Source organism: Pseudoliparis swirei, chromosome 10 (assembly GCF_029220125.1).
Source record: "Pseudoliparis swirei isolate HS2019 ecotype Mariana Trench chromosome 10, NWPU_hadal_v1, whole genome shotgun sequence".
NCBI lineage: Eukaryota > Metazoa > Chordata > Actinopteri > Perciformes > Liparidae > Pseudoliparis > Pseudoliparis swirei.
The window spans coordinates 4,266,763-4,289,455 of record NC_079397.1 but is presented as its reverse complement, the minus strand read 5'-3'; the positions used below and the strand labels follow the sequence as shown (position 1 = coordinate 4,289,455).

Sequence of the window (22,693 nt, the reverse complement as noted above, 5' to 3'; positions counted from 1 at the left end):
CCGGTTCATCAGCCGGCAGGACAGCAGGAGGAGTTATTACTCTTTTTACTTCACTCTCCGGGGCTGGTTTGGTCCGCACGGACCGACACCAAAAAGGAGTTGGATCACCGGAGCCGTGCGGCTTGAACGGGCTGTCGGTCCGGGAGGCACCGGGAGGGGAGGCGGTGCGCGTCGAGCCCTCTCTGCGGCATCAATAGCGAGAGGAATCCTTCCAGATGCTTTCCCACCGGAGGCGGTGAAGGAAGGGGAGGGGGCACCTGGAGGGGGGGGGGGGTATATATATATAGATATATATGGGATATCTGTTGGATATTTTCACCGCCCCGTCGTAGTGAACTTGTGACCGGGATGGGGAAGGAGCAGGAGCTGCTGGAAGCCTCCCGCACCGGGAACGTCGCCCTGGTGGAGAAATTGCTGAGTGGGAAGAAGGGGCTGCTGGGGTCCGGCTCCGGCTCCATCCCTCTGCCCAACCTCCTGAGGTAAGACTCTCATCTCCTTCTCGTGACCGCTAAAGTGTGCAGGGAGCCCCCCTCCGGGAGGGTGGAGGATGGAGGGGATGGAGGGGATTCCTGGGGAGGGTTTTCCAAAAATGCTGCAAAATTAGACATCATGTTGCATCATCATATCGGTCAATGCACTGGAAATAAACCCGTGAACCACTCCTCACTCACAGCTGTGGACAATATATTCAGTAGTAAATCAGTAGCCCCCCCCACACACACACACACCCTACTCCACCACCACCACATGGTGTACCTGAGAATAAAACCTCACGAAACGAGGTGTTTGTGCACTTAGAGGCAGATAGAAGAGCTGCAGGACAAATACACACAAGGCACATTAGTGTACCTCTGTCTGCCCCCCCCCCCACACACACACACCTCTGTCGTCGTCCGCCCCCCCCCCCCTCTTGACAGCTGTCAAAATGTTGATTTCTTGAACAACTCCCGAGTGTCTCTCTGCTTCCAAAAGGCTTCACTAAAAGAAATCCCACCACACCTCCCTAGCTTTGTCTGAGTCACCGTGCATTGAGCGTGTCCCTGTCAGCACCAGCACCAGTACCAGCACCAGTACCGTGGTGGGTGGCTGTTCACGTGGTGCTGTTGAGGCCCGCAGGACGTCCAAGCTGCAGAACCGCTCTGCATTCATGTGCGTCTGTCTGTACCGAACAGGGGTTTCCTGAAAAGGGAAGACGTGTTCTTGGCTCAGATCGTCTGCTTTTAGGATATTACAAATAAATATATTGCATCATCGCCTCCAGGATCAGGGCTGTGAGGGGATGTGGTGAGCTTGTGAAACAGCAGCCATGGACACGTGTTTGATTGCCTTCAGATATCACCTTGAACCCCTGACCGGTGAGGTCCGGTTCCTATGACGACACCAGGTCAGCTGTCCCCTTATTGCTCGTCCGGGGATGCGACTGCGTGGTTCATAACATGGGATACCTTTCCAGGAATTTGCCTGCTTGCTATTTTTTTTCCCCTTCCCAAACTCAAACCACAAAGGCTTACATTTGGCCACGAGAACAACTGCCAAGGTTATTATCCTCCTCCTCCCCCCCTCCCGGCCCTGCAGCCTCTCCCCTCTGAGGCCCGGGCTGAGCCAGGTGATTATGAGATCAAACGCAGAGGCGTCCGGGAGGAGTAACGCCTCGGGTGACCCCCCCCCCCCCGCCTCCCCCGGGCCGAGTGTCTCACGACCCGGGCTGTGGTGGCACCCTGGCAGGGAGACTTAGCCAATGGTTCATGGACCGGGGGTCTGAGGTGGTCTGAGGAGGTCTGAGGAGGTCTCATGTGGCACCTTTGAAGGACTAGAACTGAACTTGGCAGCTTCATTTAAACATTAATTCATTGGGAGTTGGCTCAGGATGCAGGTTCTGACCAGGACCCTATAACACGCCTGTAACACGTCTGTAACACGCCTGTAACACGCCTATAACACGCCTATAACACGCCTCTGTGTGTTTCTGTTCTTCTTTCTCCGGCACACAGTTTCCTCTCTTGGATATTTAACTGTTGAGGTGAGACGGGATCATTGAAGCCACTTCCACGTTGTTGGTTCCCCACGTAATCTTTAATGAAACAGAGGAAGTAGGCCGGCACGAGAAAGCTGCACCAGTTAAACATGGTACTAGCAATACATGGTACTAGTAAAACATGGTACCAGCAATACATGGTACTAGTAAAACATGGTACTAGCTAAACATGGTACCAGCTATACATGGTACTAGTAAAACATGGTACTACTTAAACATGGTACTAGTTAAACATGGTACTAGTTAAACATGGTACTAGTAAAACATGGTACTAGTAAAACATGGTCCTAGTCAAACATGGTACTAGTTAAACATGGTACTAGCTAAACATGGTACCAGCTATACATGGTACTAGTAAAACATGGTACTACTTAAACATGGTACTAGTTAAACATGGTACTAGTAAAACATGGTACTAGTAAAACATGGTCCTAGTCAAACATGGTACTAGTTAAACATGGTACTAGTAAAACATGGTACTAGTTAAACATGGTACTAGTAAAACATGGTACTAGTTAAATATGGTACTAGTAAAACATGGTACTAGGTAAACATGGTACCAGCTAAACATGGTACGAGCTAAACATGGTACCAGCTATACATGGTACCATCTTACCATGGTACTAGTAAAACATGGTACCAGCTAAACATGGTACTAGTAAAACATGGTACCAGCTAAACATGGTACTAGTAAAACATGGTACCAGCTAAACATGGTACTAGTAAAACATGGTACTAGCTAAACATGTTACTAGTAAAACATGGTACTAGTTAAACATGGTACCAGCTAAACATAGTACTAGTAAAACATGGTACTAGCTAAACATGGTACTAGTAAAACATGGTACTAGCTAAACATGGTACCAGCTAAACATGGTACTAGCTAAACATGGTACTAGTAAAACATGGTACTAGTTAAACATGGTACCAGCTAAACATGGTACTAGTAAAACATGGTACTAGTAAAACATGGTACTAGTAAAACATGGTACGAGCTAAACATGGTACTAGTAAAACATGGTACTAGTTAAACATGGTACTAGTTAAACATGGTACTAGTTAAACATGGTACTAGTTAAACATGGTACTAGTTAAACATGGTACCAGCTAAACATGGTACTAGTAAAACATGGTACTAGTAAAACATGGTACTAGTAAAACATGGTACTAGTAAAACATGGTACTAGTTAAACATGGTACTAGTTAAACATGGTACCAGCTAAACATGGTACTAGTAAAACATGGTACGAGTTAAACATGGTACTAGTAAAACATGGTACTAGTTAACATGGTACTAGTTAAACATGGTACTAGCTAAACTAAACCGCTCGTCTCTGTGATGTTTGTTTAAATCTGCGTTGATTAAAAAAAGGACTCAGCAGAACATTTTCTACCCGGCTTGTTTTCGCGTCTCGTCTCCAGAGATGTAAACACTGTTGTGTGTTTGCTTTGCAAATTAGGATTTAATGGAATTTGTCAAAGGACGGCGATTATGAAACACTGAATTAATTTGAAGCTCATGGCGGAGATTAAAAACACACACACGCACGCACGCACACACACACACACACACACACACACACACACACACACACACACACACACACACTGTACATCTGAGTGTCCAACACAGACACAGAGCTTCCCATCTTTTGGCCTCCGAGCCATTCGCAGCATTCCTAAATCATGAGGGCCGTCTTTTATGTTGAAAGAATCGCACTAAACCACCAAGTGGGACACGACCACACACACACACTCACTCACACACACACACACACACACACACACACACACACACACACACATTCACTCACACATGCATGAATAAGCACAGGATGGAGCGGCTGCAGTGTTGTGGTGCGTTGCGCAGCAGAGAATCAATAGTGGCTGATCTCAGTGCTGTTTACTGGGTCACATTCTCCTCCACATGGGGACTGTGTGTGTTTTCTGGAAAGACACAAACAAGACGTTCTACAGTTCTACAAAACGGTCACATTAATAAACCAGAAGGCACGGCTGTTTTCTGGAGACTTAATTAGACGTTACAGATTATTAGATTATGTTGCTGAATGAATGAAACTGACAGTTTTGGACACAAATTGAGGAAGAAACTGTTTGAAATGGAGCGGCCACATCTGGCCCGATGCCTTCACACCTGTAGCTTTTAATAAAGGATTTCTTGGGGGACCGACACTGAAAAAGTGCACCGCTTAAGATCTTGTGTTTACCAGCGATGTGCTTTCAGGTTTCTCGGATATAAGTTATTTTCAGTGTGAAAAAAAAACGTTAAAAAAGAAGACTAGTGGATCTTCAGAAAAAGGGGGCGGCCCTGTAATTAAGAAGCTTCTTGCAACACGTCTCAGCGTGTTCCCCCAAGTTCACCGCCGCCTGCAACGAGTGGTCAAGAGCGCGTTGGTTCCGTGGTTTGAGCCTAATTACCTCTCCGAGATATATATATATACAAACATTTTGGAGATCTTTGAAGCCACTTGCGTGCTAATTTTTCTTTTTTTGTTGGTTCCCTCTCAGTCTTTTATTAAAAAAAGAGAAGCAGACTTGTAATATTATCGTGTGTTAGTATGGCAATATATACAGGGAAGATGAATTCATCATGACTGTGTGTGTGTGTGTGTGTGTGTGTGTTTTCCTCCCTCCTTCCCCGCAAACAAACAAACGTTAAGTGGAGTGTATTGACTCCCAGAGGAGACACACACTCACACACTCACACACACTTGAGTGAACACTGTTTTTTTAATTGGCATCCTCACAGGTGATCTCCCCAACATTTATATCCTCCCGTGCTTCTCTTGGAGTGTCTTTGTAGCCCACAGCAGTGTGTGTGTGTCTGTGTGTGTGTGTGTGTGTAGTGGAGCGACTGGTTTCAGTGTCGTCCAACAAAAGGATGAACAGCCGAAGAAGAAACTCTGTTTTTGATTTCTCGACTTATTTTTCACGGCCGAGTCTGGCGGGCTGCGGCTGAGTCCAACTGTGTGTTACATAACCGTGTGTGTGTGTGTGTGTGTGTGTGTGTGTGTGTTAGGGTGAGAGCTGACGGGGGGAATGAGAGCTACATGTGGTGCAGGACACCTCGGCGGGGTCAAAGGTTAACGGTGGAGAATGCAAGTCGTGCATTTTGGATCAGCTGTGACAGATTGTTGTGATCATTTGTTTCTCTCTGGACTCAAAGGGGCGGGATGGATAAACATATTGATTAGTTCATTTGTCGATGAGCAGAAGCTTTTTTTGGCATTAAAAAAAACTAATAATAAAGTGTGTGTGCAGGCCGAATAGAAGTATTAGGGTTCCTCCCCAGGTTTGCTCGCCAGGTCGAGGATCGATGAACGAAATCTGAAAACATTGATTCACAAAACTGAATAAACTCTCATTAAAACCACGCGTTACGTCACCCGGGCTGGAAAATAAGCATCATTTTAACAATTGTCTGACATTTTAGAACACAATGATTAATGTGATGCGTTGTTTCTTGAGTTGCGTCGGCCTGCGATTCCTTTATAGTCTCGTTGTGTCTTGATTTCACAAAACCTGCACTGGGACATTTCTTTTTTTAAAGAGAAAAAGTGTTTTGAAGGTTTTATTTCGTCGGGCTTTCAGAGGTTTTCGTGTTTTCTGCACGTCAGAGTAATTTACAGTCACTATGGAGGAAACCCTCAGATCCCGCCCCCAAAAAAACCTCCCAGCGGTGCATCTGAAAACAGAGGAATTGTATAATTCTTTTCTCCAGCCTGGCGTTGTGGGTCCAGATGCGTCTCGTTGTCCCGCTTCATCTTCTTCACTTTGGGTTCAGGCCTGGCGTCAGTGCATCGAGTTTGTCTGGAGCCCCGGTGATCGAAAGGGGAGGAAGGTGTGAAAGTGCACGTGTGTGTGTGTGTGTGTGTGTGTGTGCACGCATGTGTGTGTGCATGTGTGTGATCGAATTCAGAGGCTTCTTACATCTCCATTAGGGTCCGGGCCAAACTCTGCTGCAGAATCCTGCCAAGAAGCTGAGACCTTCATACTCGCCAAGAGACACACACACACACACACACACACACATATGCACACACACTCACACTCACACTTGCGCTCTCTCTCTCTCTCTCTCTCCTTTGCACGTTAAGCCTCTGTCTCTCTTTGTTCCTTCCTCGATCTATTTTATTTTTATGTCTCAAATCTCTCTCTCCCCATCTTGTGCCCCGGATTTTCTTTTCAGTGCACCTCTCTCTCTCTCTCTCTCTCTCTCCTTTGCACGTTAAGCCTCTGTCTCTCTTTGTTCCTTCCTCGATCTATTTTATTTTTATGTCTCAAATCTCTCTCTCTCTCTCCCCATCTGGTGCCCCGGATTTTCTTTTCAGTGTACCTCTCTCTCTCTCTCTCTCTCTCTCTCTCCATCACTCACTCCACTCCACAATCTCTCTCCTCCCTCTCCTCCTCCTCTCCAGAGACAGATGATCCAGCCTCCCTATCCGCTCTTTATCGTTTTCACCTCTCCCTCGGCTCCCCACCTTCCTCTACCTTATCAAAAAGATTCTCTCTCTCTCTCCTTCCCCCCCCCCCCCTCTCTCTCTCCATCTGTTATCACCACGTGGGAGCATCTTTTTTACCCATCATGCCTCTCGGGCCCGCGTCGGTTGACGGTGGTAAATGGGGAATATTGGGGAATAAAAGGGAGCGATGTAGCGGGGAATTAAAATGTGACTAAGCTCCGCCTCCAGTTGGATCGCCCAATGTAAACGAGCACGAACATGGAAAATGGAAAGCTTTTTATAAAATCGTCTTTTTTCCCCATGTCTCTCCCTGTGTGCAGTTTGAAATGTGCAGGATATTGAATACATATCACATTAGTGTAGCTTAGCATCACTCGTTTAAAGGAGCAGACACTCTGCGGTGATATGCTTCTTTACAAATGTTCATATTATTGCAACTATTACCATCTCAGTCTAATAATATTAGAGTTGTCAGCTTTCTAAATAAGTAAATTGCCAGCAAGTCAAAACAAATACGCATATTTTCAAACAATGTGCAATTTACAATCCGGACAAAGTGGATTTCTGTCGGTTTTATTGTTTAACTTTATTTAATATGCCAACTATTCTCCATTTTCATAACTATAATCATAAAGGACACAACATACTTCATTGTAGACATGAATGTGAACGAGTGGACTTCATAAACACTTCATCTCAGTATGCTTGATATATTACATTGATAAATAAACTGCTATCAAGAGTTTATTTAAAAGAAATCCAAAGTTTGTAAAAAAAATGTACGAATAACAAATACTTTAAAAATACTTAAACGTGTACACACACAAGTTGACGTCGCACACTTCCTGTCCGGGTCCCGAAGAGGCGAATGTGTTGATGCCGAGGGGAGGAGACGAGGAGACGAGGAGACTAGGAGACGAGGAGGCAACATGCGGCCGGAGGGCCGGGCGGAGAGGAGGTGTGACGTCCAGTCTGTCACACTAATCTACAAGTCTGTGACCCCACATAGCACCCGTGAGTGTTGTGGAGACACACACACACACACACACAAACACACACAAACACACACACTCAGCCAGACACACACATTCCTGCCGGCTCCCTGCTCCCTGATAGATGGCTGTAGTTAATGAAGCGCTGCTTTTGAAGTCGATAAGATGTGGAGAGACGAGGGCTAGAAATGCTAATGTGCTATGTGCATGTGTGTGTGTGTGTGTGTGTGTGTGGTTTGGGGTAACCCTCACCCTCTCAGCGTTAGAGGCTACTACCACAACTACACCTGTAACCAATATCCATAACAGTCTTGTTCCATCTAAATATCACTTTGATCCTTTCGTTGTTGTTATTGGTCAACAGGCTCTATCTGTTGTGTCTCTGGCCCTTTCCTTGTTGTTGTTTACGCCTTCATGGCTTCACATGGTGTAACTCAACCAATAGAAACAGAATCAGCGGCGGTTTGGTGCATCACGAATAAAATAGAGACAATAATATCTGATCTGTCTAAACATCAACAACATGAACACAAGTGAAACACGGAGCTTCCCTCTGGAGGCCGGGCCGGTTGGGACGTTTAAAACCCCAGGTGGCTTCAGGTCGACCCGAAGAGTCTCTAAAACTACAACCAGGTTCCTGGAAAGGTCATGGGGTCAACAAAACAAGCGCACTTTTGTGTACTTCTGTCCTGGGGCAGTTTTTTCCCGGCTCGGCTCCTGTGGCTCCTGTCTGCAGCCAGGTGACATCTAGTTGAGGCCTCAGCTGCAGATTCATGCCCTTAGTTTTTAAATGAGATGTCACACTTCGATTGTCCACTTACTTTCTCGTCGTCGAGTGTGTGTGTGTGCACAGAAACATGAAATATTAAATATGCGTGTGAAAGAGACGTAAACAGGGAGCGGTGTTCAACACATTCAATTATAAAAAAGCTGCAGCAACACTTTCATCTTTTAGTGCGTGCAAATATGGAGTTTCCCCTATTATACAGCAGTGTGTGTGTGTGTGTGTGTGTGTATGTATGTGTGTGTGTGTTCTCCTGACATGTGGCTGCTTATAGGTGCCTTATGTAATGTTGTCACCATGTGTGTGGGTAGCAATGTAATTTACCTGTATGAGTGACTGAGCTGAAGTTTACGGTGTGTGTGTGTGTGTGTGTGTGTGTGTGTGTTGCGTGTGTGTGTGTGTGTGCGAGTGATATACCTCCAGCCCGGCTGCGATGGCATCTTTCGTTCCCCTCTGTGATTGATTCTCCTCGCCGCGTGCCGAGAAACCAGGAAGTAAATTACACGACAGCCTCGTCTAACGGGATGCACATTACCCAGCATGCTTTGCTCGATGCCAACAGATTGCACCCTCCCGCCTCCCCCCGTTGTCATGTTCTCTCACAGCCTCTCGGTCTGTTATCACAACAACACGCGCCGCACGAGAACGTTCAGACGTGCACGTGCGTGTGATTTAGTGTGATTTAGTGTGATTTAGTGCGGCGGCTAATGCTAACGTCAGAATGCTTACGTCAGAATGCTAACACGCTCACATGGCGGCTATGACGTGCTCTTAATTTAGGGTGCACAACACACAGCTTTCTAATTCTACATTTACTTTTAATTTGCTGATGTTGTGTCCAATAATAGTATTAATTGATTTTATTGTGATAGTTTTAGCAGCCATTGTGACACATTAATTGTCTTATTTTTGTAGTTCCTTCGTAGAAAGAACTACAATCCACTGGAAAAGCAAGTTGGAGGAGACGTGTTTTAACTTTCTCAAATATTCATGTCGGCTGTTAGAGTTTTGGGTCCATGCCCGACTAAAATAACTTTACCTTTATCAATCACCTGAACATTCAAAAAAGGTGTCTTGGTTTCTGGACGGGGGGGGATAAAAAACGTTAACGCTGAATAGCTCTGACTTAAACTCCGAGTGCAGATGGAGTCATCTCCTCCCGGACGCTTCTACCTCCATCGCCAGCGCGCTCCATCTTCTTGATCATGAGCCTGGACGCTCCCCCATAACTCGGTCTGGCCATCACCTCCTTTTTCGGTTTTTCCCCCCCCCCTTGGCCAACTTGATAAATGAGCCTTTATAAAACATTTTTTTAAAGATATCAAATATTAATCTGCCCCCAAACTCTTTTAGAATGAAAAATTGAGAATACGTCTTCCCCCTCCCCCTCTCCACCCCCTGCTCCCAAATTCAGGATTAATTTCGCGGCGAGGCCGTTAGAGTCCTGCAGATTGTTTTAGTGAAAGATTCTCTTGACTGATGGAAGGAAAATTAGTTTCCTAAAAAGCTTTTGTAGTCATGATTAGACTTGGCTGTGGTCTATTATTTGGGACTTTTAGTGTGACTGGAGAGAAGGAAGCAATATTATATTTTGTATTAATACAGTGTGTAAATATATATTGGCTTAAAATATATAAACAGATATCTAAAAAAATTCTATATATATACATTTTAAATATACATATATATGTATGTATATATAGATATGTGTATATATATATATATTAAAATATATATAAATATGTGTATATATATATTAATTATTTAATATATATATATATATATATGTATGTATATATAGATATGTGTATATATATTAATTTCTTATATATATATTAAATATATATATAAATCTGTGTACATAAATATATATATATACATGTATATATAATAATAATAATACAAAATATATATATATATATTTCTGTCACCTAGATTTGGTTTTCGGCATGAAGTCATCCATCTAACCTTTTCTTAACCTCAGTTGTGCAGCTAATAAAAGTGAGAGGTCATTATCGCTGCCAGGCTCAAAAGAACCCCGTCAGGTGAATCCCAACCCTCGGCAGATATTCGTCTCTTTTATCGACTCTCGGCAAAATGATCATTAATCCCTTGTAAGGACTTCCTCCTCCTCTCCTTCTGTCTCACTCTCTCTATAGCAGGGAGACACTGGAGCTCTGCTGACTCGGCACTCCTGAACCAGTGAACACAGCAGATGCCCCCCTGCAGACTTCAACCCTTTGTGTGCGCGCATCTGTGTGTGTGTGTGTGCACGCATCTGTGTGTGTGTGTGGCTGGCGTCCATTACTTTATTGTCTCCATCGTTCCTCTTTGTCTGTATCTGGCAGCTTTTCTCTCGTCTATCTTTCTGGCATCTCCACACAGGCCCCACCAAAAATATATATTTATACATTTTGTTATAGCTCTTCTCGTCTCTTTCTTTTATTTCTTCTTTCTTTTTAAGCGGATGAGTAAATTAATGTATTTTCCGCCGCAGTGTAACCCGCTAATCAGGCCATTGACTGATTACACGCCTCACGCTAATCATCACGCACACGCGTGCGCGTGTCTTTGACTGTGTGTGTGTGTGTGTGCAATGGGTCTTTTGTGTGTCTGGTAGAACTACACACTGAGCCTCCACCCCCGTGCAGTCGGCTCATTGTTCCTCTAAAAAAAAGACAAAATGCGACACAATGGAATCTGTAAACTGACGTATTTACTGCGTGGTACAGCTTTGCTTTGTGCCACCTGTGTCTGGGAATGTGTGTGTGTGTGTGCTGAGAGAGGAGGAGGAGGAGGAGGAAGGATGCATATAGAGGGGAAAACCAATTATCGTCCCGATAACAGACAGAAATATGGATTTATGAATTTTTTTTTCCTACGCTCTCTTCTGTCTCCCTGTGTGTATTTCTGTCTCCATTTAGATCCCAATTCAGAGCTTCAGTGACATGATGGAAGGTCCCAGAAACAGCATAGATTATGTCATACGTGTGTGTGTGCATGTGTGTGTGCGTGTATCTGTGTGTGTGTGGTCTGATTGGACTACACAGGATACAGCCTGTTGAAACATGTCATAAAACACATACTGACATTTTGTCAATATGCCCCGTGTGTGTGTGTGTGTGTGTGTGTGTGTGAATGTGTCTGTGTGTGTGTATGTCTGTCTGTGTATGTGTGTGTGTGTGTGTGTGTCTGTGTGTGTCTGTGTGTGTGTGTGTCCTTGAATTTTCCTTTTTTTATTTGACTCAGTTTATCCATTTATTTAACTATTGATTAACTGTCGTCCTTCTCATCGCCGTGGTTATTTTGAAGAGTCGAAATGTTCGTGCCCCGTCACTTTTTCTCAATGAGATCAATAAAGTTATTGATTGTGGATTGTTTTAATAAAGAATTGTTTCAAAGTGCAAAACACGAGAAACGGCAACATGACAGGGCAGCCCTTTGAAATCTCTCCGGCTGAGTCACTGTCCTCTCTCTCTCTCTCTCTCTATATCTCTCTCTCTTCCATGCCGCTCGTTCCCAGAGCCGACTGCTCTCAGACATGAAACTCCTTCTCAAACATACTTGACCTCGGAGCTCTCTGCCTGTCCCTGCTCGGGCACACACACAAACACTTGCTTGCTTGCTTGTAGTTGTCCATCGAAGCCGATGATGACGTCCACTTCTGACTTTCAGCGGTGAGTCTTCTGGTGGCTGTGTCGTCCTATCCTGGATCCACAGGTCTTGTCGCAGGTGGGACATGCGTATGTAGTAGTGGTGGTCCTGGCAACCTTGGTTGTTTTTCTTGTATGCCTTCTTTCCTGCCTCCTGGCTGTCCTGTCCTCCTCCAGTGCTGTGGTCCCATCTTGGCACATCTGACGCCAGGTGTTACGGTCAGCAGCCAAGTCCTCCAGGTCCCCTGGTCTGATTTTACATTTCTTTAGCGCTGTTTTTATCTGGTCTTTATAGCGCTTCTTCTGCCCTCCAGCAGAGCGCTGGCCATACAGCACTTTGTGAGGCAGCCGGTTGAGGGGCATCCTTATAACGTGCCCCAGCCATCGTAGCTGGTAGTGGGTGATGGTGGCCTCCATGCTCCTACAGCCTGCTCTCCTGAGGATCTCGGTGTGTGGCACTCGGTCACGCCAAGTGATTTCTAGCATTCGCTGGAGACAGCGGATGTGAAAATGCTCCAGGGACTTCACATGGCGGCTGTAAGTGACCCAGGCTTCACAACTGTACAGGAGGGTGGCGATGCAAACTGCTTGATACACAGAGATTTTTGTATGGAGATATAAGTTCTTGTTTTGAAAGACCCGGCGCCTGAGTCTCCCAAAGGCAGCTGATGCTTGTTTGATTCTGTTCTGGACCTCATTGTCGATGTTATTGTCCTCAGAGAGGATACTCCCGAGGTATTTGAATGATGGTACTACAGACAGATGCTTATCATTGATGCTGAAGATGGGTGGCGTGGGTGGGATGTTGGTGCTCCACTGACAGACTACCTCTGTTTTGGTGATGTTGGTGGTCAGCCCCATCCTGCTGTAAGCCTTCACAGCTGCATCCAGGACAGCCTGGAGGTCTTGTGGAGTGTGAGCCACCAGAGCTCAGTCATCTGCACTGCAGCTCAAGGACCCTCACTCTGTGCAGCTTGGTGGTTGCTTGCAGCCTCCTGATGTTAAAGAGGTTGCCATCGAGCCGATAGACTACTGTCACCCCGCTGTTGTCCTCAATTTCCTTATGGAGAAGCTGGGTGACGCATAGGAGGAAGATGTTAAAGAGCACTGGTGCTAGTACACACCCCTGCCTGACCCCTGTGCACACAGGGAAGGAGGCAGACTCTTGTCCTCCTATTGTCACCCTAGCATTCATACCATCATGAAACTGTCGGAGGATGTTGACAAACTTGTTAGGGCATCCAAACCGGAGCAGGATGTCCCACAGTAGGTCTCTCTGCACAGTGTCGAAGTCTTTGGAGAGGTCGACAAAAGCCATAAACAGGTCTTGATGTTGCTCCCTGCACTTTTCCTGAAGCTGCCGGGCTGTGAAGACCATGTCGACTGTACTCCTGTTCTTCCTAAAGCCACACTGTGATTCTGGGAGCAATGCCTCTGTGATGTTGTTGAGTAGCCTCTGCAGCAGCACCTTGGCCAGGACCTTACCAGCAACAGCAAGGAGTGCTATACCCCTGTGGTTGCCACAGATGGTCTTGTCACCTTTGTTTTTATATATAGTGACAATTTTGGCATCTCTCCATTGCTGTGGGATGTTTTCATCAGCCCATACTTTAGTGATGTGTTGATGTAGCGCTCTTGTACAGAGGTAACCACCATGTTTAAGCAGCTCCAGGGATATTGTCCATGCCAGGAGACTTGTTGTTCTTCAGAGAGCGGACGGCTGACAGGACCTCCAGGAAGGTCGGGGGTTGGTTAAGGTTGTCAATCGGTGGAAGTTCAGGCAGTTGATCCAGGATGGTGCGGTCTGCTTTAGAGTCCTGATTAAGCAGGGTATTAAAATGTTCAGCCCACCTCTCCAGTATACTGCTCTGGTCTTTTAGGACTCTGAGCCCATCTGCGGTTTTAACAGGAGTGATGCAGTGGTTTGTTGGGCCGTAGATAGATTTGACTGCATTGTAAAAGTTATGCATATCATTTCTATCAGCGAAAGAATGGATTTCCTGTGCCTTCTCTGTCCACCACTTGTTTTGCATTGTCCGTAGGGTCTTTTGCACTTCACGCCTCGCCCTCTGCCATTGCTGTTTGGCGGTGCTCAATGAGGGGTTTTTCAGGGTTGCCTGGTGTGCTTTGTGCATGGCGTTCAGTGAGTTACGGATGGTGTCTGAGTTATTGTCAAACCAGTCCTGGTGGTTTTTGGTCTTATAGCCGATTGTGTGGGCTGCTGCTTCATGAAGGGCTGAGCTGATAGCGGTCCACTGCTGGTCTGTGTCATTCCCTCCTCTCAAGGTGAGTTCAAGCTCTTCAAGTTTTTCAGCCAGGGAGCATCGGAACTCATTTCTTGTGCTGGTATCCTTCAGACGGGCACAGTCTAAGCGTCTCCCACTGACCCCACGTCTCCGCATGGGGGGGCGTACGCTCATGTGGACTTTGGCCACGATCATCCTGTTGTCTGTCCAGCATTCTGCACCTCTCATGGCCCGGCATATGAGAACGTCTTTGATGTCACAACGTCTCACGATGACATAGTCAATCAGGTGCCAATGTTTAGAGCGTGGGTGCATCCATGATGTTTTATATTTGGTCTTTTGCTGGAAGATGGTGTTGGTTATGGTCAGGTTGTGCTCAGAGCAGAGAGTAAGTAATCTCATGCCATTTGAGTTGGCCTGACCAATACCATGCCTGCCAAGCACTCCTTTCCATATCCTGTCACTCTGCCCCACACAAGCATTGAAGTCCCCAAGGAGGAGGATCTTGTCGGTCTTGGGGATCCGGTGGAGAGCCTCATCCAGTGACTGATAGAATGAGTCTTTAACCTCAGTGTCGGATGGCAGTGTTGGCGCATACACACTAAGAAGTGTAGCAAAGCGGTTCTTCGCCAGGGGGATACGGAGGGTCATCAGTCTTTCACTGATGCCCACAGGTGTTTCAGTGAGTCTTGGTAGCAGTGTGTTCTTGATGGCCAGTCCCACACCGTGCAGATGTTGTCCACCTGGGGGATAGCCTTTCCAGAAGAAGGTGTAACGGACCCTTCCTCTATCAGCGACCCTTCATCAAGGAGCCTGGTCTCGCAAAGTGCGGCGATGTCGATGTTGTAACGCCTCAGCTCGGCCGCAATCAGTGCTGTTCTTCTGTGAGGTCTTCGGTTCTGCCATAGGAGTCCAGGAGGGTTCTTACGTTCCATGTTGCCAGTTTTAGGTTTTGGGTTTTTTTTCTTCTGTTTCGACCGCAGAAGTGGAATGACCCGACAGGTGCGGTAGCCTGTCCAGGTGCGAGTTGAGTGGGCATTTTTTAGGCCACCTTTTCTAGGCCCCTCCTCGGATTGAGGTGAGCAGTGTGGTCCCTAAATAGGGGCTGCTCAGTCACACAGGGTGCTGCCGAGATCAGCTGCCACTCAGTCCCAGCTGATAGCGACCAATATCCTGTGCCGCTGACGTGCAGGGCTCTGACTAGAAGCTCCCAGTCTATTCAAACCTGCTCCCGTCGCCAGTTGCCCCAACGCGCCAGTCTACAACCAGATGTGGATCCAGAGTATACACCGTGGTCAGAGGTGGATACCTGCGCAAAGAGATTATTTAGAGTGCCGTTGGAGGCGCTATCCCCAGTAGCACTATCTTCGCCATGGTGAGGTAAATCTGATGGCATGGGTGAGCCCAGGACGACCAGTTCCCCATCCTGGCTGCAGGAGGCTGCCGGGTCCTGGCTATGTTTAGGCCCGCCTATTGCGCACCGCCAGCGCATTGCTTTTCTGTCGGGGTCTGCTCCCTTAGCCCTGCCTCAAGAGGCTAACCCACAAGGCAGTGGGGCTATTTGCCCATAGCTGGGGCAGTGGTTGATGGGTGCCAGGGCGTGTCCACCTTGTGGTGGGCCTGCACACCGCATCTCTGGGGCCCACTGCTGCTCCGAGATCCCCTGCAGTTTAGCCTGGGACCGCAGGGTACCCAGTTACCATGTGTGGCCATGAGGAGGCACTGCAGGAGTCTTGGTGGTGGAGAGGCTATGTACTGGCAGAGGAGACTTACGCTCTCGGCTCCTCTTTTCACCCCCTATGAGGGAGCTAGCCAGCGGCGGTAGCTGAAAGCAGAGAGTTGCAAGCAGAGGGCAGCATGCAACATGCAGCATGCACTAACTGCAAGCACTTCTGCACTACTGCACTAGACGCTTCACAGCCACCCTGTGTGATGACACACACACACACACACACACACACACACACACACACACACACACACACACACACACACGTGTGCATCTCTCTGTGCAGCGTTCACACACTTGACTTGAAGCAGCCTTCTTCGTCTGGGGTAAAAAAAAAACACATATAAAGATGCAGTTGAATCTTACAGTGAAACAGGAAGTTGGAAAGTCGATAATAGGGTTTACCTTTCAGAATAAGAGCACAAGAAAGAAAGAAATCGGAGGAGGATGGTCTTTAAAAAAAATTTGTTGAACTATATGACAAAAAATAAACTTATCTGTGTAGTAAATGTCCGCTTTATTCTCGAAATGCAAAGTAAAATAAAAACTTTTTTCAATGTTTTGCCCTCGAGGTGTCGCACACAACATGAAGTACACACACGTGTTGTGCAGATAAATGACACGTTACAGCCCGGTGCGTTCAGGTACCAATGGACGAACCCCACGCTCACTATTTCGAGGCCTTGTCTGGTAGGAGTGAGGAGAGGAGGCGAGGAGCCGAGCAGCGAGTCACCGCCGGCCGAAAGGTCTCTGTTATCCACGTGCGTCACAACGTCCGACCGTTATTCGATTATTCGGTTGATTACAATGAGAGAAATTAGTGCGTCGCAAATGTGATTAACGGAAACATCCCGGCCTCAGACTCGATGTTACGCAACACTATGAATCAGTCTAGGGGGGGGCAGCTGTACCTGAAACCCGAGTGGCTGAGCTGCCAATTAAATTAGAGAGAGGGTGTTTTATTTTACGTGAATGAGACGGTGTGTTTGTGTGTTTGTGTCTCTTCGTGTAGAAGAGGAGACGTTTCTGAGTGTGTGCGTGTGTGTGTGTGTGTGTGTGTGTTTGTTCTCTGTGTGTGAAGTCCAGACTGTCATCAATGTCTGACTGGGCTGTAAATAGCCATGGGAAAGCCAGAGTAGAACACACACACACACACACATACAATTTGGACGTTTTCTTTTCAGCAACCAGAGATTTGGCTTCAGAGTAAAGCTCTTTTCTCCTGTGTGTGTGTGTGTGTGTGTGTGTGTGTGTGGATCACACAGGCTGCTCTCTGTGTGTTTTTCAGAATGGCTTTTCTTGTCCATGTGTGTGTGTTCGTGTTGACTTTGGGTAGATACCACTAATTTAATTGGTGGGAAATGTCTTCATTGATTATGAGAGCGTGTGCGCGTGTGTGTGTGCGTGTGTGTCTCTCTCTCTACCTGAACCTCTCCTTGACGTTGGGGCTCATTTTCACAAATGAATGGAGCTTTCACAAATGATCCGTCACCGCTTCTCTCCACCTCATCTATCTCTGGAGAGGAGGCACACACACACACACACACACACACGACCCACCTGTCATCTGCCACCTCTCCTCAGCGGGAGCAGTCGGCCTAGATCTCCAGGCTCCGCCTCCTGAGGTGTGTTCGCTGCCCGACCATCTGTTACTGTCACGGAGGACACTGACGGGGGGGGGGGGAGGGGGAGTGGGGGGGGGATGGGGCACGACCAGGTACCAGCGGGTCGCCCTGCCTGCACCTGTACATAGACTCATGTGACTCAGACTGTCCCTGTGACATGAGGGGACCTGGTCCTCAGTGACAGGGTGGATTGCGATATATATATATATATATATATGTATATATTTACGTATATATATATATATATATACATATACTAAATATATATATGTATATATATATATGTATATATATATATATATTTATATATGTATACATATATATGTATATATACGTATATATATATATATATATATACGTATATATATCTTTTAATCTGGTAATTGGCGCCTTACGACTGCGGTAGTCGGGCTTTTATTTTGAAAGCTGTCTGATAGCGAGTGTTTCGGGGATGAACACACAGCCACTCAGTGAGTGTACTGATACACCGCTTCAGTTTTTCTCATATATTTCCAATTTAGTTTTCAATGCATGACACGCATGCTTCCTGACCTCAGGATGCACCGCAGTCGAGCTACGACTTTATTTAAACTTTAAATTAACTTTGCAGCTCAGCCGAGTTGGAGAGAAAAAAAATCTATTTAGAAAATGTCCTCTAAAAACTTTCTTATGACATTTTAAGCGCTAACTTGGCATTATTTATCATCTTTATAGACTTTAAAAGTCAGTTCTTATGTAACAATCTGCATGGGTTGTCTTTGACCTCTTATTTTGGGGGGTTGTGCTTTACTGTGTTGCTTTTTGTTATAACTAATACATGATGACATCTCCAGTCAGCAGAATTAAACAACCAAGCCTTTGTTTGTACGTCCGTGTCTTCTTGGCGACCTTTGACCCGCCCTGATCGCCGCCCTTAAACGTCCCATAGCCAGTGTAATGGCTGCTCTGGAGGTCGTGACCTCTCTAATGAGCAGCTAATTCGTTTTTATTTATAACATCAGATTCTAAATTATTTAAAAATAATTGTTTTGTTTTGTCTGTATAAAAACGTGTCCTATTAAAACTGCTTATTTTTCCAAAAAAAAGTTGCCGATTGACGCTAACCAGTGGTTCCCAAGCTGGGGGTCGGGACCCAGAAAAGGGCCCCTGATATACAACACAGGGGTCGTGAGATGATGAAACGGATAAGAGAGAAAAACGTAGATTAAATGTTGCTTAATATCTCCTCTAAGATCATTTAAATGACCTTTGAGAGTCAGTTATAGATCCTCTGGGTCCCACTCGTAGCCTTTAAAGCACATTGCATTACATTACATTGCATTGCATTACATTGCATTGCATTGCATTACATTACATTGCATGACATTGCATTGCGTTACATTACCGTACATTGCATTACATTACATTGCATTGCATTGCATTATTCAACCTTCCTCCTGTGTTTGTTTCAGCGCTCTGGGAGAGCTCTAAGTGAAGCTTGTGTCTGATCCTCGGGTCAGAAGTCAGAGGTCAGGTGCAGAACAAACACGCTGGGAATCGACTCGGGGGACCTTTGAGGGCGCCGGTGACGGATGAAAGGATGATTTGCAATGAAAAAAAACCAAAAAATGTTCTCTCCTTAAAGCCACTGAACTGAAAACACCATGACGCAGCAAAAGAATAATAAAAAACGCCTCCAGAGTTTACCCACAATCCAAAGGGGCTCTCTCCTCCTCTGACACTTTTATGGATCTTCTATGGAGGAGCCCCCCCCCCCCCCTTGCCTGTGAACTGTGTTAAAAAAGAGAAGAGAAGGGATGAACAGGGAGGCGTTTTTATCCGTGACTAGAGCTGAGCGTGAATAATCTCTCTGCTGCTCGCGACTCGACGCTCTGATTCATTTCAGTGATAAAAGAATTGATCGCAGCTGTAATTTCAGTCTTCACAGCAGCAATGTTTTACTTTTCTTGGAGAGATAAAACGAATCTGGGCCCCTCGAATGATTTTTGAAAGAGCAGGCGGCGGCCAAACAAAGAGATTCTCCTGCAGTCAGGAAGGAGGGCAGCGATGTGCCGAGTGGGCTTTTTCACCCTCCTCCACTCCACTAAGGTGGCTGTGAGTCGACATTCACTCCCAACACGACATCACCTGGAAAACCAGCGTGCAGCTCGCTTTTTATTTTTGTGTTTCCTTACGGCCCTTCTTGGCCAGATGCATGGTACATTTTTTACTTCATTTTTAGGTTTCATTATTATTATGCATTCTTACTTTTGAAGGTTGTATTTCTGTAAAATACCTAAATAAAATATCAAGTAGAAAAAAAGAAAAATAATATTTTAAGATTCACGAGAATTTATCGGCTTTAGGAAGGATGAAGAAATGATAAATGGAGGATGTGTTGTTAAAATGAACGTAATATTATTCTACATACTGTATATGCCAATTAAAATATTACTCAGTGCAGTAAAATATGTTGTTTTTCTGAATATTTATATATTTATTATGTAGTATTCAATTAACCTCTTCCCCTTTTCGCCAACAGTGTATCTGCTCTATGAATTACTTATTTTTCCGTATGTTTTCTATTATTTTCCTTGTAATATTTTGCATAGTTGTTCCTCTTTTGGCCAACGACGCTTCCTCAAAACGAGAATCTGAGCCCAAAAAGCTTGCAGACGACTTTTTCTTGGAGTTAAAGGTCGAAAGGGATTTTATTGGCTCGGCAGCCTTTGACATAAAAGAAACCGTTCAAAGTGCTTCAGAGGAGGCAGAAACATGCACAAAGACGAGGGGAATAAAATCAATTCAGAGTGAAAGGGATTAAAATAATAAAAACATGGAAATAAAATCAATTCAGAGTGAATGAGGTTAAAATAAATAAAAACATTGGGCACGTGGTACAGATGTGCACTTACATGCAACGCGTTGCCTGATGAGGATCGGTGAATGTCGGCCTGGTTGCTGCCCGGAGCCGGAGAGTTAGTTAGCATGCAGGGGGGAGAAGAGAGAGAGAGAGAGAGAGAGAGATTGTTACGCAACCCACCACCGAAGTCTTTCGCAATAACGTTGGCGAGCTCTTATCGTTCCGTGTGTAGCGCCATAATAAAGTCACCGTTGTTCTCCGACCACGCGTCATCGTCATTCATCCACAGCTGCACCTGTGTGTCGGTGCTGAACATTTTTTTAGGATTAGATTTGAACATCTTCACCTCGACTTCGAGAGAACAAGACGTGACGATGTTCTGCAGTGTGTAAAAACCTGTAAAGTGGCTCCATCCATCTGCGCTGCTTAGCGTCCCCCCTGGGCCCTGCTGAGTCACAGAGTGAGCATGCATTAATACCTCTGTGTGTGTGTGTGTGTGTGTGTTCTGTTTTACTGAAAGGTCTCTGGCGTCCTGGCCCGATCCAGTCGTAACTAGACGGGCCGCTCTGTCTGCTCCGAGTCTCCCAGACAACCGCTGGCGTGAGACTGAGGGGTCAGCGGGAGAGGGCTGTGTGTGTGTGTGTGTGTGTGTGTGTGTGTGTGTCGAGGATGTTTTGCTGCTGATTCAGAAGCCCCAGTATAGAACAGAACACCCGTGCTTCTTGTGTGCATCGCTGCTCGTGTTTTTTAGGCGGTGGGTCGGTCTGGTTGGTGGGATACTTTGAGTCCATTGTGAAACTGTTTCATGCATATGTTAATTATTTTTTGGGCTGACATCTGGTAAAAGACCCTCATGGTGTCCGGAGAATGAAACCCAAGGAAGTCAGTGATGCCCTGACTTTGTTATCTGGGCCCGTCGGTCCATCACAGGACGCCAACAACGTGTTAATGATATGGAGCGCTCGAAGGTAATGAGGTAAAATATAGATATGACCAGGTGTTATTTCAGTTTTTCTTTTTTAATAAATTAGAAAAAAATTCTACATTTCAGTTTTTTCCTGTCCAGATGGGGAGCCGAGTGAACATTAAGGAGAAATAAAATGAACTTTTTTGATTTTAGCAAATGGCTGCAATGAAACAAAGAATGGAACATTTAAAGGGGTGTGAATGCTCTACGTACCCACTATATATATATAGTGGGTACATAGAGCATTCACACCCCTTTAAATGTTCCGTTCTATAATATATATATATAATATATAATATGTTTTATATCCACAACTCTGTTTTCCTGTGAGAGTTCACGGATGCACATTTCTTTTCTTTACTGCACCCAGGTGTTGACTTACATAACGCCCGCCTGGGACGGTGACGCAGCGTTTTTCTGTCCATGCAGGCCTTTATATACGTGTGTGTGTGTGTGTGTGTGTAATTGAGATTTAAGAGGCTGTTGAATTCGATTATGAGAGTCGTGGTCTCTCAGAAGCCCCGCCCGCCCGGCCGTTAGAAATTGGACGACGAGAAAATCGATAATGCAAAAATGTGACCGTGAATATTGCATTTTCGGCAGTAATCAAGTCTTCATAAACTTTAATCAAATCGTTCAGAGCATCATCGTCTTTGATTTCTCCCCAAATGTCAAAGTATTCCTTTGAGGAGCATCCCTGTAAAATGAGGGGCGAATAAAGGAATATCTTATCTGAAGGTTTGGGGGTGCCAGTTCCAGGGTCTCACTTCAAAGTCTCGCTTTCCAATATAATAATAATACATTTAATTAATATATCGCTTTATAAGGTACTCAAAGACACTTTACATTTAAATACTGTTTATTGTGAAAGTGAAGGAGTCATTGTTGGGGAGACTCACTGTGGAGACCGGAGACTGTCAGTGCTGGAGGAGGTGTGTTGTAATGCAGGAGGAGGAGGAGGAGGAGGAGAGGGGGGGGGGGGGTCAAAGGACTCAAACGGGGCCTTTGTCTGTCGGCATATTCCGGCTCAAATTAGCCCATTTATGTGATTTGCAGCATTCCTACGGTCATTAAACACAACCTCATGACCGCAAACCAACCCCCGCAGACCGATGGCGTGCTGGAGGTCGCTCAGCATCACGGAGGATGAGATCTACCTGTGAGACATCTACCTGTCCACATGGTGCCTTCATCTGGGGTCTCCTATGAGCATCCAGTGGATTTATTCAAAGTTATTTATTCATTTATTTATCACATATGTCACGTGGTGAAGAGCACAGCACTCATGTCTTATTTAATCAATATTAAATATTAATAATAACATGTATCACGTAAC

The 22,693-nt window shown here is 45.6% G+C and overlaps 1 protein-coding gene across 4 annotated transcripts in view; it reads left to right on the top strand.

The window, feature by feature from the left end:
- The first annotated feature begins 305 nt into the window (after nt 1-305).
- The window catches only part of anks1b (ankyrin repeat and sterile alpha motif domain containing 1B), a 147,744-nt gene continuing 125,356 nt past the window's right edge, over nt 306-22,693 (top strand). For all 4 annotated transcript variants that reach the window (XM_056425022.1, XM_056425021.1, XM_056425020.1 and 1 more), the window contains exon 1: nt 306-479. In XM_056425022.1, coding sequence (XP_056280997.1) covers nt 349-479 — 131 coding nt within the window. In that variant the 5' untranslated portion in view covers nt 306-348. The remainder of the gene's footprint in view (nt 480-22,693) is intronic.